Raw genomic sequence first — 18,886 nt, forward strand, 5'->3', positions numbered from 1 at the left:
TTTAACTAAAGCATTAAAGTTAATAGATTTTAGAAGACCTGAGACAGGTCTCTGTTTTACTATTTCCTTCTGATTTGATAACATCTGCAATAAATTGAACAACATCAAAATGCTCAGTGTTCGCTGTCTCATAGACTTTGCATGGCATGTGAACAGGCTGTGTGTGTCTGTGGATCCCTGTATTCTGACAGCAAGAATCAGAATGAGATATAGAGCAGGGGAGGAAGAATGGGCGTGCTGCTAAACCCCTTTCATCAGCTTCCCTCCACCAGGCAAGCTCTGGAGACACAGTGCACTCTGCAAGGATGTGAACTGTCCACAGACACTTAGCTGTCCTGCCTGGGACTCACTGGTGTGGGAGTACCAGTACTATTCATAGTAACCATCCTTATCTGAAGCATGTCACAGGAATACTACCCCTTGCTGCAGACTTTCAATCAAGTGGATGCCTCAACTTCAAGTACTCATTTGGTACCCAAAATCTGCCTCAAATTTAAATGTGGACATGGACTTAATACTGGGGGCAACATACAGTCATAGACAACATGGATTTATGAAATGGAGTTTTACATCTGTGAGGAAAATGTGCTGTGGACCTGTTGCCACTGCAAGCTTGCACTTTGCTCATACTTGTTTCTACAGCTTTACTTGAAGTTTGTACACCAGTACAGTAGAAATGAAGACATGCCAGAGATGTGTCAATATCATTGACAGCTATGGAGGCAAGACTGTCTCAATATCATATACACAGCCAGGTATGGTCCACACCCAATAAGACTTACACCCCAGAGAACAGAACAATGGATTATTACTACTACAACCACTCCTGGCCCGAAGATCCAGGGTATCTATTCCCAGTGCCAGTCCTCACAGGGATAACTGTTACCTGTGTATTCCTGTTCATCATCGGGATATTTGGGAACATCATGACTATGTTGGTGGTATACAAGTACAAAGATATGAGGACTACAACCAATCTCTATCTGTCTAGTATGGCTTTTTCAGACCTGCTCATCTTTGTGTGCATGCCACTTGACCTGTACAGACTATGGCAGTACCGACCCTGGAATTTTGGGAGCCTCTTGTGTAAGCTCTTCCAGTTTATTAGTGAAAGTTGCACTTACTCCACAATCCTCAATATCACTGCCCTTAGTGTAGAGAGATATTTTGCCATCTGTTTTCCTCTGAAGGCCAAGGTGGTCATCACCAAGGGCAGAGTAAGGCTGGTCATCTTTGTGCTGTGGGCAGTGTCTTTTGTCAGTGCTGGACCCATCTTTGTCTTGGTTGGGGTTGAACATGAGAATGGTACAAATCCCTTTGAGACAAATGAATGTAAAGCTACAGAGTATGCTGTGAAGTCTGGTCTACTTACTATCATGGTCTGGACATCCAGTGTCTTCTTCTTCCTACCAGTCTTCTGCCTCACTGTTCTCTACAGTCTTATTGGAAGAAAACTGTGGAGGAGGAAGCGGGACACTATAGGACCATGTGCCTCCCACAGGGACAAGAATAACAGACAGACTGTAAAAATGCTAGGTAAGTGAATTGAGTGCTAGTTATTTTATTTCTTGGACTGCCTGTTAATTTTAACATGCTCTGAAATTACGGCTCTATGCAAAACATCCTGCTGCAGATTCACAAAGACAGGAGAAAGAAAAAAAACTGTTCTTGTTACCCATGGCAACCAATCAGATTCCAAGTGTATTTTTTTTCAGAGAACCTTAAACAATAGAGGCAAAGATCTGTTTTGGTTGCCATGGGCAACAAGAACAATTTTCCTTCCTCTTAGGCCCACTGTGTATTTCAATGTATATTAAAGTTAATAAAATATGAACAAACGGTACTCAGCTAAACAAGTAAGGCAAGTAATTACAGGCATTCATGCAAATCATAGCACAACTTCAAACTGTCCAAAAATACTGGACTTTAAAACTTGATTGCATGGGTTAGAGCACATCATTGCCCTTGATACCTTTGTATAAAGTAACCGCATCAGAAGAGAATGTAAAAAAGTAGTGCAGATTGATGATGACAAGACAAGACAAGATCTAAGAGATGGCAATGTAACTATGTAACAGTTCTGTGGTGCTGTGAATTATTGCTACTGGCATTACAGTTTCCACTTTTTATTAAATAAATCGATAAATAATAAATAAATAATATCCTCAATACAAATATAAAATGCATTTTAAATTGCCTTATCCTAAATATAAAATAATTTGCATAAGATTCTTTCCCCCTAAACATTAGTAATGACATCTTTAAAAAAATAGGAGAAATACTAATCATAGACTGCATCTGTATATCAAGCAGACACGTCTTTTTTATGATTAGATATGTAATATTATTATTATAATTATTATTATTAGTGGTGGTTGTTTATACTTGTACTTTCATTGACACAGGAGGTGCATTTTATATTTTTAAATTATACAAATAGCAATAATTGCCCTTCTCTTACATGGATTGTATGCGTGAGCATATACTGTGCCTGTTTAATGATCATCTCATATAAGAATGTGATGGGATTAAATAGGTAATATGCAGAAAACTAATAACTAAATGTTTTTCAGGGGGTGCCACGGTAACAAGTAATTGGGTTCACTACCATCCAGTAAGCTTTGATCTTATTACACAGGACATACTTAGGGGTTAATTCATGAAAATAGTTATTTTAGTGAAGTAATGGGGGGCTAAGAATATTAACGCAAGCTACTCACTAGAAGCAAAGTTAGCAGAATATTAGCATACATTTAAAAGGGGATTTACTCCAGAGATAACACTATAGTCCTGCCACTTTATAAAACTCTAGTTCGGCCAAATCTGGAGTATCCTGTCCAGTTCTGATCATTACACTTATTCTCCCTGGAGAACAGATGCTTGGGAGGAGATATGATAGTGATATACAAATACCTCAATGGCGAGCCTAGCTTGGAAATAAACTATTCAGTCTCCAGGAGTATAAGAAGACATACTGTATGGTCACTCAATGAAATTGGAGGAGAAGTGGTTTAATCTTAAACTGCGTAGGGGGTTTTCCACTGTTAGGGCAGTAAGGATGTCTTCCACAATCGGTGGTGTCAGTGGAAAGTATTGATAGTTGCAAAAAACTCTTAGATAGGCATCTTAATGAACAAAATATACACAGATATGATTTTTTTTTTTTAACACACACACACACACACACAGGTTGAACTGGATTGACTGGTGGCTTTATTCAAACTTACCAACTATGTAGCTATGTAATCAGCTGCATTTCTGACTGGCTGCTGCTGGAAATAACTCACTTGTTCTCTTTTCTCTAATTATAATAAATCAGCCTTATAATCTGTCCACATACCAGCCTCTATTTATGACCACCTTATGAATATCGTAATGTCTGGCAGTCTTTGTAATCGAATACCTTCACGTTATTGACCTCAAATCAGTCAAACTGGTCAACACAAAAGAAAGGCAACTAGTATTTCCAACCATGACAGTGTCCATGATTCTTTCATGACGTTTTCCCTTTAAAAGTAAGGTTAGCCATATGGTTGACATTCAAACAATATATGGCCATCCTTAGTTTGTATGTGTTGAGCTGGCAGAGTGCTGGTTTATAAATGATGCTTTCATATGAAAGTGTGCAGTACTCGGTTACTGTATACAAAACACTCAAGAAAACATGCAGCCTTCTCCATTTAAGTACATTACAGCAGCTCCAGCAACAAGAATAGCTAGTACCAGCAAATCATTTCTAATAAGTAATGATGGCATGAATGACTATTAAGAAAGGAGTGTTTAGACACACTAATTAGATAATGAACAGCTTCACGGTGTCTATCAGCCATCAGTCAGAGTAATACATAACTGTGTAAGCACCTATTTGAAATAATTATCTCTACAGTCCAAGAACAGAGCTGCGTGATACTGTATACTCCTCTATGCTGGGGACAGGAAGAAGCAAAGATTCACATTTTCAATTGTTGAATACTCTGCAAGGGCATTATAAGGTTAAAACATAAAGATCATTTCTACATTGCATCTATCTGCTCTGAAGCACTGTAAACATACTCTATATAGGATAGATTTGTTAAAAAGCACAACGTTTTAATATGTAATTGTGCTCCCTTTATTGGTGTACAAGAGGACATATACTGTACAGGGATTTGCGTTCCTTATTATTAAGCATTCCTAGCTCAAGATTTCCACATCAGAATCCTGCTCATTATACATAAATAAGCAATTTTATGTGAATAACCCAAAAATAACCATCTGTATTAAGGAAGATACAGTTAAGCTAGCTATAGACAGCTAGAATGTTGCCTGATTCCCAGTAAATCTGCCAAAATTCAAGCTTTGGGTGGCCCTGAAAGCACCATCCGGCATGAAAAGCACTTTTAAAAGTCAACCAAGTGGAAAATAGTTTTTTTAAAGAATAAAGCTTTATTAAACAGTTATCGCGGGTCACAAATGGCAGGTGCATATATATGTATCCATCCCAGAATAACAAAGGGTAAACACATGTATAAAAAAAAGACACATAATACGCCATAATAGGGAATGAAGCACCCTGTGATCATGTTGTTCTGACATTGTAACCCCCCAAAACATAGCCCATGAGAAAAAAAACTTTAGGGGTAAATTGAAAGTAAAAGAAAAGTACAACCGAGTAGAAAACTGATGTTCAAACTGTTACTGTACCCTATCAGATGTAGTCACTGTTAAGCATTAGGGTGCTGCAGATGTCTGAACACAATAGCCGTCAGGTGCAGATTCCTCCATTAACGCTGTTTAGTGCACATATGGGAATCAACCGATTTCTCTCTTTCAGGTGGTGGGGCTGAACAGAAGAAATTGAGCCATACATTGCTAGCCTTATTTTCATAATACAAGGTATTAGCAGGCTGCTCACTTTGAACACTTCGATTTTATTGCACTTTTCAGGTGCTTTAAAGACGCTATTTTTAGCGTGAAAAGCGCCCTGGTGTGAGGGATGTGTAAAGCCCATAGTCATGGAAAACACAACTTTACATTACATTACATTACTGTAGTTAAAGCAGCAAAAGATGATTTCTGACTAGTTAGGTCTTAGGCTAGTCGAACGTGTATAGATTTCTTTCATTTAGCCTATGGTATAGAACAGGGATATGCAATTAGCGGACCTCCAACTGTTGCAAAACTACAAGTCCCATCATGCCTCTGCCTCTGGGTGTCATGCTTGAGTCTTGCTCTGCCTCATGGGATTTGTAGTTCTGCAACAGCTGGAGGTCCGCTAATTGCATATGCCTGGTATAGAATCAAATAGATTCCTCCATCCACGATAAAGAGCATGGATGAATGATTTTCCCTGCCAGCTATTGTATTTAAGAAGCTACAAGAACCATGGCTGGTGAGCATAACAGAATAGTGAATGCATCTATTAAGATGCAGTTACTGTTCAGCTGCCAATTTTTTACCTGCTTCCTTTAAAAAAAAATTGATTGGAAAAATTACTTTTGTAGAGCCAGGCAGCGCCAACAGGGTTAACCATGTTTAGAATTTTTGCTGGATTAGAAGCAATTAGACAAAGTTCATGATATGTAATTGCAGGCTTTACTACTCCTAAATTGGGAAATTTAGATACGCAAAAATATGGATGGGGCCCTCTGGATAACTGCTAACAGTTGGTATTGTCAACTGTGACAATACATTTTGTTGATCTTAAAGTGGATGTAAACCCTCACATATACCCAGTGAAATGATGATGATACCCAGGGATGAAACAAATCTCCCTACATGAGTTTTACATGTACTGTATATCTTCTGTCTTCATCTTGCTATATTCTTTAGAATTCTTACATTGGGTAAGAATTTTCACTCCCTCACTCTGCACTGTTATGCCCTGTACACACAATAGGATTTTCCAACAACAAAACCATGGATTTGTTTCAGAAGGATGTTGGCTCAAATTTGTCTTGCATACACATGATCACACAAATGTTGTCGGAAATTGCAAAAGTCAAGAACGAGATTACGTACAACACGTACGATGAGCCGAGAAAAAATAAGTTCAATAGCCTGTGCAGCTCTTCTGCTTGATTCCGAGCATGCGTGTACTTTTGTGCATCGGCATTGTGTACACACGCTCGGAATTTCTGACAAAAGGGTTTTTGTCAAAAAATTTGAGAACCTGCTCTCAAACATTTGTTGGAGGAAATTCCGACCTCAAATGTTCTATGGAGCATGCACACGGTTGGACTTCCGACAACAAGCTCACATACAACATTTGTTGTCATAAAATCCTATTGTGTGCACATGGCATTAGGCTTGGATTACACTGGGAACAATTGATTGGAGGAAAGGCGCACAAACCCCCCTCACTACATTGGCATAGGAAGAAAAAAATGCTCATAGCTGTGCTCTTAGACGGCAAGTTGACTGCTAATCTTTTTATAGCAACCTTCCCCCGACACACACTTCTATCTCCCTTCTCGGAGAATGTGTGAGAAGTTATCATACTGCTAACAGAGCTACTGAGCAAGAGACAGCTATGGGACACAGTGTTTTGGAGAGAGATAAGAAAAGACTGCAGATAAATGTGCCCAACTCAAATTTCATGAATTGGATTTACATCCATTCTAACATAAATGCAGGGTCGTGCCGCACATGACGCACAATTGACATTGGGTAATGAAGGATAGAGTGTCCATAGCAGACTCTCTATTCACTGAGCCTGGTAAAACCACAGGCTCAACATCACTGAGTGAAGTGCACACGTGCGTGTGTGCTACCTCCTGAGCTGGCCATCTTTGCTGTGGGGGCCCTGAATATATGTATGCCTTAACCAAGAAAAGGTGGCAGGAAAACTGTTAGCATAGTCAGACAACTGGGGGGGGGCCAGTGCTTTGGATAAAATGAATAGTTTTAGTGGCAATTGTAATAATAACAACCATAACGATATTTTATACTATGACAATGAATACTGTTCTTGCACACATTTACACTGTAACCCTAGTACAAGCTTTTTTAAACGATAGCCTTTTTAAACTTTTTATAGAAGAATGAACCTTAGCTGTCCTTTAAGGTTTTAGCAAAGGGGGAACTCTAATGCCGCGTACACAAGACCGGACTTTCCAGCAGACTAGGTCCGACGGGATCAGTCTGTCGGACATTCTGATCGTGTGTGGGATAACTCGATATTTAAAAAAATAAATAAATCTGACAGACCCAGAAATAGAACATGTTTCAAATCTGTCCAACGGACTCAATTCCTACCGGGGAAAACCGTTCGTCTGTATGCTGTATTCGACGGACCAAGGGAAGGGAAGCTATTGGCTACTGGATATTGAACTTCCTTTTTTAGTCCAGTCTTACATCATCACGCTCAAAAGGAATGGACTTTCGAACAGACTCTCCTTTTCAATCTGCTGCTCTGTAATTTTCTGTAAAGTGCAATGCAATATGGCTACCTGGAGGTCTTCTGTACAGAACGCCCCCCAGAAACAATATTTCCTGCTTGTGTGATTGGCTTACTGAATTTCCCGGAAGTCTACACTAAGATACTAATCAGATTTTGGGCATCTCCTGCAACAAAAATGTCATTTTTGGTAAGATACTCCCAATAGGAATTAACGTCTAAAGAGATGGAGACCCTGCAATTTTCCCTCAACCCTGATTCTGCAGCAGCCGATTGATAATTATGAAACCACTCCCATTTAGACTCACTCAGCAGTGATTTCTGCAGAATAACAAAAGGTAGGAATCTGAAACAACATTTGGTAAAATCCTTGCAATGTACACAGATCACCCAGAAGGGAATGTTTTTTTCTCAACAAAAGTGGAGTTAAACTTTAAGGCAGCTAAGCAAATGCTTCTTAGTGCACAGAGAGTGATATGTGATTGGTAACAACCCTAAGGTCTAAATTCTGCCCCTCTGTAATGGAAACTTTAGAGTTTGGGCTCCCTAATGAGGCCCCCTCCTATTGCAGGCCCTATTGCAGTTTCAAGGACAGCTATGGCTACTGTTACACCACTGCCAGGTGAAAGGCATTATTTAGAATTAATTATCTATCCTTATTAATTTATTAACCGCTTGCGGACCAGCCGCTGCAGTTTTACTGTGGCATGTTGGCTCCGCTGCACGAAATCACGTTATTTTACATGATCTCGTGAGGCTTGGATAGCAGGTGCGCGCGTGCCCACCGCAAGCTCCGTGAGTCCGACCGTGGGATACCCGCAGTCGTCTCCTGGAGAGGGAGAACGGGGAAATGCTAAAGTACACAAGCATTTCTCCATTCTGTCTAGTGACACTGTCACTGATCACAGCTCTCTGTAATTGGGAGGTGATCAGTGTTGTGTCCCACACAGACCCTCCCCCCCACAGTTAGAATCACTTCCTAGGACACACTTAACCACTGCAGCACCCCCTCCTGGTTAACACCTTCACTGCAAGTCACATTTACACAGTAATCAGTGCATTTTTAATCGCATTGATCGCTGTATAAATGTGAATGGTCCCAAAATAGTGCCAAAAGTGTCAGATGTGTCCGCCGTAATGTCGCAGTCATGATAAAAATCGATGATCGCCGCCATTACTAGTAAAAAAAAAATATATTAATAAAAATGCCATAAAACTATCCCCTATTTTGTAGACACTATAACTTTTGTGCAAACCCATCAATAAACGCTTATTGTGATTTTTTTTACCAAAAATATGTAGAAGAATACGTATCAGCCTAAACTGAGGAAAAAAGTTTTTTTATATATTTTTCGGGGGATAGTTATTATGGCAAAAAGTTTTAAAAAAACTTTATTTTTTTCAAAATTGACGCTCCTTTTTTGTTTATAGCGCAAAAAAAAAAAATGACGAGGTGATCAAATACCACCAACAGAAAGCTCTATTTGTGGGGAAAAAAGGATGGCAATTTTGTTTTTGAGCCACGTCGCACAACCGAGCAATTGTCAGTTACAGCGACGCAGTGCCAAATCGCAAAAAACGCTCTGGTCCTTGGCCAGCCAAATGCTCCGGGGCTGAAGTTGTTAAGGTGTTTGCCATTCCTTACACCTTACTACACACTAGAATGCACACAGATGTTAACAGCCTCCACTTCCCAAAATGCTACACACTTTCAAATGAATAGTGTTTAAAGTGGTTCTAAAGCCGTAAGGTTTTTCACCTTAATGCATTCTATGCAGCACCCTTATCTTGTATAAGCTCCAAGCAGGGGCACAGTCAGCAAACACAGCAGCAGAGGAATGAAGGTAGGGTAAATATAAGTACCACAGGCCTTCATGAAAGTAAACCTTTTTTTAATTTGCCCTTCATGCTCAAAACACAGGTTCAGTTGAAACAAAATGGGGTATAGGTTCTCCTTCAAATAGAATTAACTGTGCAGTAATTGTAAAATGTTCATGCTCTGCTTCCAAGGCCTAATATTTATACAACTGGCATTTATTATCTTGAGCCTTCGCTGTAATCTGAGTAATGCACCTGGGATTGTTTACAGTCCAACAACCCAGGACTGCCACAATGGATCATCAAAATGAAGGGAAGCTTACATAGATGCCATAGAAGACACATGTGCCAACATCCCATGGAGCTCCACAGCTGATGCTTCCCCTACTCATCAAATGTGATGTAGTCTTGGCCCACTATCTCCTAGTTTCTGGAGTTGGCATTTGCAACGTAGTTGTCAGCAGCACTTACATTGTTATTTTTATATAGGGGTAGGGAATGGTACCCCGGGAGGCGACAACCCCCGCAGAGCTATGGTGGTGAAAGCCAGTGAAAGAGACAGCCCTCGGCAGGCGTGACACCCCTACATAGGAATAAAAACAAGAGCAAAAACACAAACACATTCCCCCTACATGTAGGACATGGGGGAAAGTCTAGCAGGAGCATATCTACTAGTCCAAAGAAGATTATGGAGATATGGAGGGATAGGCAAAGGATTGGATAGCACTCGGTTCATCGGAGATAGGGTCGAGTACACAAGATGGTAATTAGTTCAGCAAGAGGACAGATTACTTTGATGGAGAGGAGCCGGCTTGTGAGGTCGCAATCTTGAGTCTCCCCAGCGTGTTGCCGATATTGCAGCGTAGGTACCAGCTAGTATACTGAAAGGGATAAACAAGAGATGTGATCTCCTCCGGGTTGAACGACTGCTCGATAAAGTTCCTCCATCTAACGAAGAAGCGGGGAGTAGAGTTGAAATGGGAGGAAATAACATCAAGTTGTTCTATATAGAACAGGGAGAGCAGGGTTTGTTTCACCCCTTGTAGACTCGGTGGAGTCGTGGAAATCCAGCAGTTCATAATAGTTCTGCGAGCTGCCAAAAGGCATATATGGGACCAGTGGGTAAGGGTGGCCTGTCGAGGAGACGTCTGCGACAGAGGTGGAGGATCACAGCTAAACAGGCAGGTAAGTGGGTCCTTAGGTACAGGTGTTTAGGATATAATCCAGTACTGAGTCCCAAAATGCTGATATTGATGTGCAGTCCCATAGATGATGAAGCAAAGTGGGACGATCCAAGGAGCACCATGGACATTTGGCCTGCGAGGGATCCACGTTGTTCATGCGGAAGGGGTAGTAGGCTCTATGAGTGATTTTAAATTGAGTTTCCCGCCATTTCTCCAAGATGACAAGTTTGTGAACGAGTTGGTATCCTTTCAGGATTCTTTCCGGTAAGTTCGCATCATTGAAGATAGAGGCCCACTGCTTAAAAGGGGTAATGTGGTGTTTGTCTGCATGGTAGATGATTAGGTGGGAATAGAGGGTAGAGATGGAGTAGTCACCTTGTTGGAGCATAGCATCCAGTTGCAACTTGTGTAGACAGTCCGGGCGCAAGCCTCCAATCGATTTCAGATAGCTCAACAGTTGGTAGTGGTGAAACACATGGGAAGAAGGGAGCGAGTATTCCCGAGACAGGGTTTGAAAGGATTTAAGTGTTCCACGTCCAGGTTCGTATAGGGAGGCCACCTTGAGCAAACCATGCTTCCTCCAGAGATCAAAGGCCGAATGTATGGTGGAGGGTGGAAACATAGGGTTGCCTTGGATGGGTAGATGGATGGAAATGTTAGCGAGTAATCCTAAGAGCCTCCGAACCTCCCTCCATGCCACCACCGTGTCCCGGATGAGGATATTCGACTTAAGATGGTCAGGTAGAGCGTGAATATTGGAATGGAGAACCGCAGGAAGCGTGTAGGGATGAACCAAAGCCTTCTCAAAGTTGTGATTCGAATATCTAGATTTACCCGCTATCCAATCAAGGCCCTGTCTCAATAGGCAGGAGAGATTATAGAAACGGAGATTGGGCAGGCCTGCACCCCCGTCTGGTTTTGGAAGGCATAATTTCTGAAGGGCAATGCGAGGTTTCTTGTTGGCCCAGATGCGCACTCCCAGGTAAGTAATATGGTGTTGTGCCTTTGCGAAGGGTGAGGATGAATGCCAAGCAACGGCCTTGCGTGGATTTAGGGAAAGAACCTCACTTTTATCAAAATTAATTCGGAACCCCGAGCACAGGCGATACGACGCAAATAGGTCACGCAGTGTGTCAAAATCAGCTGGTGGGTTGGACGAAAAAAGTAGAATGTCGTCTGCAAAGAGGGCAGACTGTAAGGTCTGGTCCCCAATTGTAATGCCGCTGATGCCGTCTGGGGAATTTAGAATTCTGGATAAGGGTTCGATCGCTAAATTGAACAATAGGAGAGACAAGGGACAGCCTTGTCTCGTCCCTTTGGTGAGAAGGATAGTGGACGAAACAAAGTCCGGAGTAACTAATCTGGCAGTCGGGGCACTGTACATCTGGCATAGGAAATGTGTAACTGGGCCCGAAAAGCCAAAGGCTTGTAACACTTTAAATAGCCAGGCAAAACTAATATTATCAAAGGCCTTTTCGGCGTCAATGGATATGATGGCTAAATCTTGATCTGGGCATAATTTCGCCCTTTCCAATGCCAGTAGTACTTTGTGAATGTTCAAGGTTGCAGATCTACCAGTAGTGAATCCTGATTGGGCCTGGTGCAGGAGAGTGGGGAGAATGGTGGCTAGGCGTGAAGCTATAATTTTGGACAGAATCTTAACGTCAACATTTATAAGGGAAATGGGCCTATACGAACCTGGGTGTAAGGGGTCTTTGCCATTTTTGGTGATTAACTTAATATGGGCCTGTGAACCCGTAGGGGGGTATGACCCACCTTCCCAGAGGGCGGTGAATACTTTGCATAGGGTAGCGGGGATAAAGTCTTGGGTTAGTTTATAGAATTCTGCTGAGTATCCGTCGGGGCCAGGTGCTTTGGAAGGGGACATCGATTTTATCGTAAACCTAATTTCATCCAGGGTGACGGGAGCATTGATAGCGTCTAACTGAGGTCCAGTCAGTTGTGGCAGGCTCACCCTAGCAAGTAGCCGGTCAGCGACTGTATGGTCTATGGGGTCTTCCGCATAGAGGGATGTGTAATAGTCGGTCAGAATTTTGCTAATCGTCTGGGGGGTAGTCACAATGGAGCCATCGGTGTGTTTCAGGGCATGGATATGGGTGGGCCGTTTGAAACCTGCACATAGCCGGGACAAAAGCTTGCCCGCTTTATTGCCATATTTGTGAAGTCGCATGTTCGAAAAGGAGACGGCGATCTGCTCCTGCCTTTCCGCCCAAAGGTCAAAGTTCTGCTTGGCTAACTGCCAAGCAGCAATGTTGGCCTGCGTGCGGTTGCGGAGGAGATTGAGGTGCATGGAACGTAGCCTTTCGCTGGCCTGCACATAGTGTTGTTTTGAGTGTTTCTTATATTGCGTCACATATGCTATGATTCTGCCTCTTAGGAAGGCTTTTCCAGCCTCCCAAAAGAGATTCGGAGTGGAGATGTGTTCACCATTCGTTTCCACATAGTCGGTCCAACTAGTAAGCAGCATCTGTTTAAAGTCCTCTATCAGCTAGATAGGAGGGGAAGCGCCATATGGGCGAAGATGAGGGAGGTTTCACATTTAGTAGGTTGATCGTAATGGGGCAGTGATCGGAGATTACCATGTCTTTGATGTCTGGATCCCCTGACAACGGCAAGAGAGCCAGGGACACAAAGACATAGTCAAGACGCGAGAATGACTTGTGGGGGGGGTGAGAAAAAGGTGAATTCACGTTCTGTAGGGTGTAAGGGAATCGCGGTATGATCTATCTTCAGAAGGGCACATAACAGAGTTGAAGTCTCCACCGACTAGGTGGAGAGCCTCAGGCGCTTGGGAAATCCAAGCTCCTAGTTCTTGGGAAAAATGTGGAGTCGGGGGAGTTGGGAGCATATATATTATCATACGACCACATGAGTCAGTACGAACGTTGCGGGTGGTATATTGTAGGCGTTTGTGGAGCAAAATAGCCACACCCGCCTTGCGGCCTTCAGCCGGGGAACCATAAACTTCGCCAACCCAAAGTTTGCGGAGGCGTGGAAGATCTCCAGCGGTTAAATGGGTCTCCTGTAGGAGCGCCACATCAGCCCTAAGCCTCTTCAGGTGACGAAGAACTTTCATGCGTTTGGTAGGTGACCGAAGGCCCTTAACATTCCACGATACTACAGTAAATTGGTCTCTGGTGGTGTCAGCCATAGGGTTCAGTAGGGGTGGTAGTAAATGGAAACAAAGCCATTAAGTCAAGTCTGGGATCACTTGAAAGGCACCTGGGAGTACGCATAGATAGGAGAGCCTCTAAGGGTGACCATGTACAAGAGGGGGGGAGAGGGGAAGGAGAAGGGGGAGCAGGAAACAGAAAAGGGGGGAAAAGAGGACAGAACCAAACAGCAAGTATCAGAAAAGAACAGTTTTGATGTATACACCATATAGTAGCCGTAGCCCACTTCACCTTTTTCCACATTGGATGTATCTAAGGTACAAGTCTCCCAGCAGGTGCCTGTACCCCCTGGGAGAAGCTGAATATGTTCCTCGGGGCGGGGAAAGGACAAGGGGGGAGAGTAAGAGAGGGGAGAGAACACAGATCAGTGTCCCAGGGGAGGGAGGGAGGGAGGGGAGGGCTGAAAAGGTGAGAGAGGGGAGGGGGGGAAGACCCTAGAGCCCTAAAAGGGCAGCACGATATCGTCGTGCCGAAAATGGTACGTTATAGCGTGAAGGTGAACTAGGCGGGCTATCTCAGGAAACCAAAAACATATTATGAACAGTTTAACAATAAGGGTAAATGCCCCTGCATTAGATTAAAAAAAAAAGCCAAACATAACAACAGTGTGTAGGCACAGTCTCATTGGCCAGCATCCCATAAAGGACCGCACAACGAGATCAGTGGCAGACAGTACCAGCAATGTAGAGTACATCCTAACATTACCAACACCCAGGTCAGGAACGAGGAGGGAGGAAGGGTCGAGTTCAGCGGAGCTCAGCACGTGGATGCTGGGTGGTCGAGCGACTGCGCTTGTACGGTGGTTTGGCAGGGCTCAGCTGGTTAACGGCGGGAGCCTGAGGATCAGTCGCCGGTCCAGAGGAGGGAATCTTCGCCGAGGGGTCATTCGTGGTATCCATTTCTGTGGGGTAGTTAAGAAAGTGCTCCGCTTCAGAGGGTGAGTTGAAAGTGCGTCGTGTGCCATTGGGAGAAGTAACATGAAGAACCGCCGGGTAAGCCAGAGTAAACTTGACATGGTTCTTGAAGAGGGTGGCACAGATTGGTGAAAACGCTTTTCTCAACCTCATAACTTCAGCCGAGTAGTCAGCAAACAGTAGCAAGTTGACGCCGTCAATAGTTAGGGTGCGCTGGGAACGGAACTTCTGCAGGATGGCATGTTTGTCCGCGTAATTAAGGTATCGGGCAATGACCGCTCTGGGCTTGTTGCGCTGGTCTGAGGGCTGGCCTAGGCGGTGCGCTCGTTCCACTACGCACGGAGTAGGGAGGCCCAGTTGAGCAGGGATAGCAACCGTGCAGAGATCCGTCAGTTGTGCGGTGGAGACAGACTCAGGTAGTCCCACGATTCTCAAATTATTCCTCCTTGCGTGGTTCTCAAAATCGTCCAATTTGATCCACAGATCTCTGGTAGTACGGGTGAGGCGAGCAAGAGCTGCAGCCTGAGCAGTGGTGTCATCCTCCATAATGGAGATCCGCTCTTCGGCCTGTGTAAGGCGTTGCGCCTGGGCCTGCAATTCACTGTGGTATTGCTCCATAGCCTTTTGTATGGCTGAGCCAATAGAGGATGTCAGCGTGGGCGTAAGTAAAGCGACCACTGCTTGGGCGATGTCGGCCGAAGGAATCGCTTCCGTGCCTGGGAGCAGAGGGTATGTCTGCGAGGGCTCTGTAAGGCTGCGATCCGGCGCCATATTGGCCGAGGATTCGGCCGCGTCCGCCGTCGCGGACATCGCGGTGGCCATCGATCGGTGCCCGGAGCGCTCTACAAATCGGTCCATCAAGGGCACAGAGTCTTCCCCAGAGAGGCGGGTGGGTCCCCGAGGTGGATGGCTGCTTTGTAGCTGTCTTTTAGGGGGGTATGCGGCGGGAGCTGAAACCGCTTACCTCCTCCTCATGAGGCGCCGGAACCGGAAGTTCACGATAGTCAATGTTAATTGAGAGAAAGAAATTCCAGATAAACAAATGTTACATAAAATTGTCATAAAAGTTGTTGCCAACTGAATGGATAAAACTGATTCAGGTCTACATTCCTAATTCGTAGTGTGCAAACCAAGCTCCTCAAAGGTGGGACTTTAAGACTTCAGCTTCACCTGGGAGACATAGGGCCTCACTGTGCAAGCCACATACTGAAGGCCTGGCTGTCTGTGTTCAGCCAATTCTTATAGAATTGCGTATCAGCATTCTTTTACTACATCAATCTATGATCATTTTACTGGTGTGGACATGGATCAACTCTATGCCCATTTTAATCTGGATCGGGTTTTTTTCAGACAAGCACCCACTGTAGAACCAATCTCTGGACTTGGTGATTAGTCTCAAACCTCTGAGATATAGCGCTTCTCTGGCCCCCTTTTGGTAGGGCATATCCGGACGCGGGGGTAGTCTTGGACACGTTCCATCTCCATCCTGTCTTGGCTTCACTGTGTTGTTTTGGTGCTTCATCCCCTTCTCACTCTTTGAGCTATGATCTTCTATGGCTGATGCATGCAATCTATTCTTCACCTCTGGATAACTTCAGCCCATTATTCCTGAAGAAGACTTCTACCTCATTAGTTGAAATGCGTTGGATTTCCCCTGTCTCCTTGACAGTGGACTTTGGTTTTTCCAGTTGTTTCATTTTCGTTGTCTACTCCACCATTGTTTTTATCGAATAATCTTTAGTATTTTGTACTAATATTTTTGCTATAATACATTTTACTACAATTTCCACTGTTCATGGTCCATTAAAGTCTCACCTTTGAGGAACTTGGTTTTCACATAAAATGGTCATGGTGTATTTAGTTTAATGATCTAAATTAACATAAATTTAGATCTGTCATATGGAAAAAGCATATTTACCACAACTTCAAATCTATGGAATTAAAATCTTGTATTTCAAATTAAACAGTAATGATTGAAAAGTCATTGGGGAGCACGCAGGTAGAACCTGTTTTATTTAAACTTCTAACATTTAGGGTCTGGTGTTCTTTTTTCCATTAACAGTTGTGTTGTCATCATGCCAATATCAATAAACCTCTCTCTCTAAGGCCCACAGAGATGCTGTGGATACCTATGAGTCTAGCAAGGGATTTAAATGGATCACCAAATGATTTGAAATCAATCATTCCACTGTAAGAAAAATAATCTACAAGTGGTGTAAATTTCAAACAACTGCTAATTTATGCCGAAGTGGCCTGCTCACCAAATTTAACCCTGGAGCTGAACATTTGATGCTAAAAGAAGTCTCGGATAATCCAAAAATTCCTAGCCTATTTTCAAGACACCTTACATATGCTCCCTCTCTGAACTATTTAGATACAATTAGATTGTATCTTTTATACGAAGCAAACTTTGTCTGCTACCAGGCTCTCCTACAGTGACATTGTTTGATTGGTTCAAAAGATGTGTATCTACTGTTTATCTCCTTTTAAATTATCTCAAGTGTAAGCTCTTCTACATGAAACGGTGGGAGCGAGATCTACAGATTTCCTGGGACTTGTTGGATTGGCAGGACATTACAAACTTGTCCAAAATTTCCATTAACACCGTTTTGATAGAATCTAACTATAAAATGTATGCTGGTAACTAGTACCAACTAGGGTAGCAAAGATGCATCTGTCTGCATCTCTGAACTGTTTCTGTCATTGTAGACAGCCGGGAATAATATTTCACATGTGTTGGCAGTGCCCTAGGTTGTCCAGGTTTTGGATAAAACTTTTTCACCTCATATGTTCAGTTTTGGACATCAATCTTGCTAGGGCCCCAGATATAGCGTTGTTTCGGGAACTAGACTCTGATACTCCAAAATGACCATAAATGTATAATATTATATATGCTTTTGGCAGCAAGAATCGCAATAACACATTGATGGAAAATGACTGTGGTGCACATACAGTAGATTATGTCAACTATAAATTGAACTGCATTATGGTAAATAGTAAACTCACCTGCACCCTCTATAATAATCTTACTGAATTCCATAAAACAATGGAACCCTGGATTAAGTACATTTCCCCTGAGAACTGAGAGTGGACAGGCCCCAATATTTTTTCTGCTATCAGGATACCCTCTTTTTTTTCTTTTCTCTTTCTCTAAGCCCCTGTACACACGGTCGGACATTCCGACGGAAAATGTCCGATCGGATCGTGTTGTCGGATAATCCGACCGTGTGTGGGCTTCATCTGACTTTTTCTATCGGAATGTCCGACCAACAAAGTTTGAGAGAAAAAATCAGACGGATTTTGTTGTCGGAATGTCCGACCGTGTGTACAAGGGCTAATATCTATTTTTTCTGTAGGACTCAATCCCACTCTATTCTAGTGGATATTCATTTTTCATTGTTGCCTTAATAGCATTTTTCTGAGGATAGGAGTACCTATACAATTATTATCATAGGTATAGGCTTGCTAGGCCTTGTTAGGTTTTGGTTCACATCTTGTTAAGGTTGTAAGAAATGTGCTTAAGGGTCCTTTCACACGGGGCGGATCAGTTCTGATCCGCCCCGTGGATGTCCGTTTGCTCAGCGGGGATCACTCCGCCGATCCCCGCTGAGCAGGAAGAGGACAGGTCCGTCTCTGCACACTGCGCAGGGACGGATCTGTCACAGCGCCGCTCTCCCCTATGGGAGATCGGATGACAACGGACCGCAGTGCCCGTCGTCACCCGATCCGATCCGCAGACGGATGGAAAAATAGCTTTTTCCTCCGTTACACTTTTTCGGATCGGAGCGGGTCGGATGTCAGCGGACATGTCACCGCTGACATCCGACGCTCCATAGACCTCTATGGAGCACCCGTTCAGGTCCGCCTAAAAAACTGACAGGCGGGCCTGAACGGGATGTCGGTGTGAAAGAGGCCTTAGGTATCACGATGTCTGAACTAATAATTGGGTGCACATTTATAAGAACAAGATTTGCAGCTGACAACTATGCAAACCCTTTCCCTACTTTTAGGAGATGTTTACTTTTGTCTACATGTTATTTGTTCTCTTTCATGGAAGCAAAATTTATAGAGTACTTGCTTGAAAACGTTAATAAAAATATAAAAGTCAACAATTTCCATGGGATGTACATTTTTCAAATTACTGTGTATCAGTAACAGGCTCTGCTTTGAAGCTGCCCATCACTTCAGTGATCTACAGGACCTGAAGTAAAGCGGCAGCTCTGAGTATATAAAATGTAAACAAACCCCACAGTGGTGACAGAGACAATTCAAAAAGTATTAAAGTGTATGTCAGGGCAGAGTAAAAAAACATATATAGTACATCTCTGAAAGACATACATGTTTCCCCATGTTATATCTGTTGATCTGCCAGGAATGCACTCAGTGCCTAATTTTCTC

General features: G+C 43.2%; 1 protein-coding gene across 1 annotated transcript in view; it reads left to right on the plus strand.

The window, feature by feature from the left end:
* The first annotated feature begins 277 nt into the window (after nt 1-277).
* GHSR (growth hormone secretagogue receptor) overlaps nt 278-18,886 on the plus strand; it is a 36,749-nt gene continuing 18,140 nt past the window's right edge. The window contains exon 1 of the mRNA XM_077487968.1: nt 278-1,536. Within this exon, the coding sequence (XP_077344094.1) occupies nt 717-1,536 (820 nt within the window). The 5' untranslated portion in view covers nt 278-716. The remainder of the gene's footprint in view (nt 1,537-18,886) is intronic.

The sequence above is a fragment of the Lithobates pipiens genome, unplaced genomic scaffold (assembly GCF_037356315.1).
Source record: "Lithobates pipiens isolate NorthernLeopardFrog02 unplaced genomic scaffold, aLitPip1_a1.2 Scaffold_18, whole genome shotgun sequence".
NCBI classification, from domain to species: domain Eukaryota; kingdom Metazoa; phylum Chordata; class Amphibia; order Anura; family Ranidae; genus Lithobates; species Lithobates pipiens.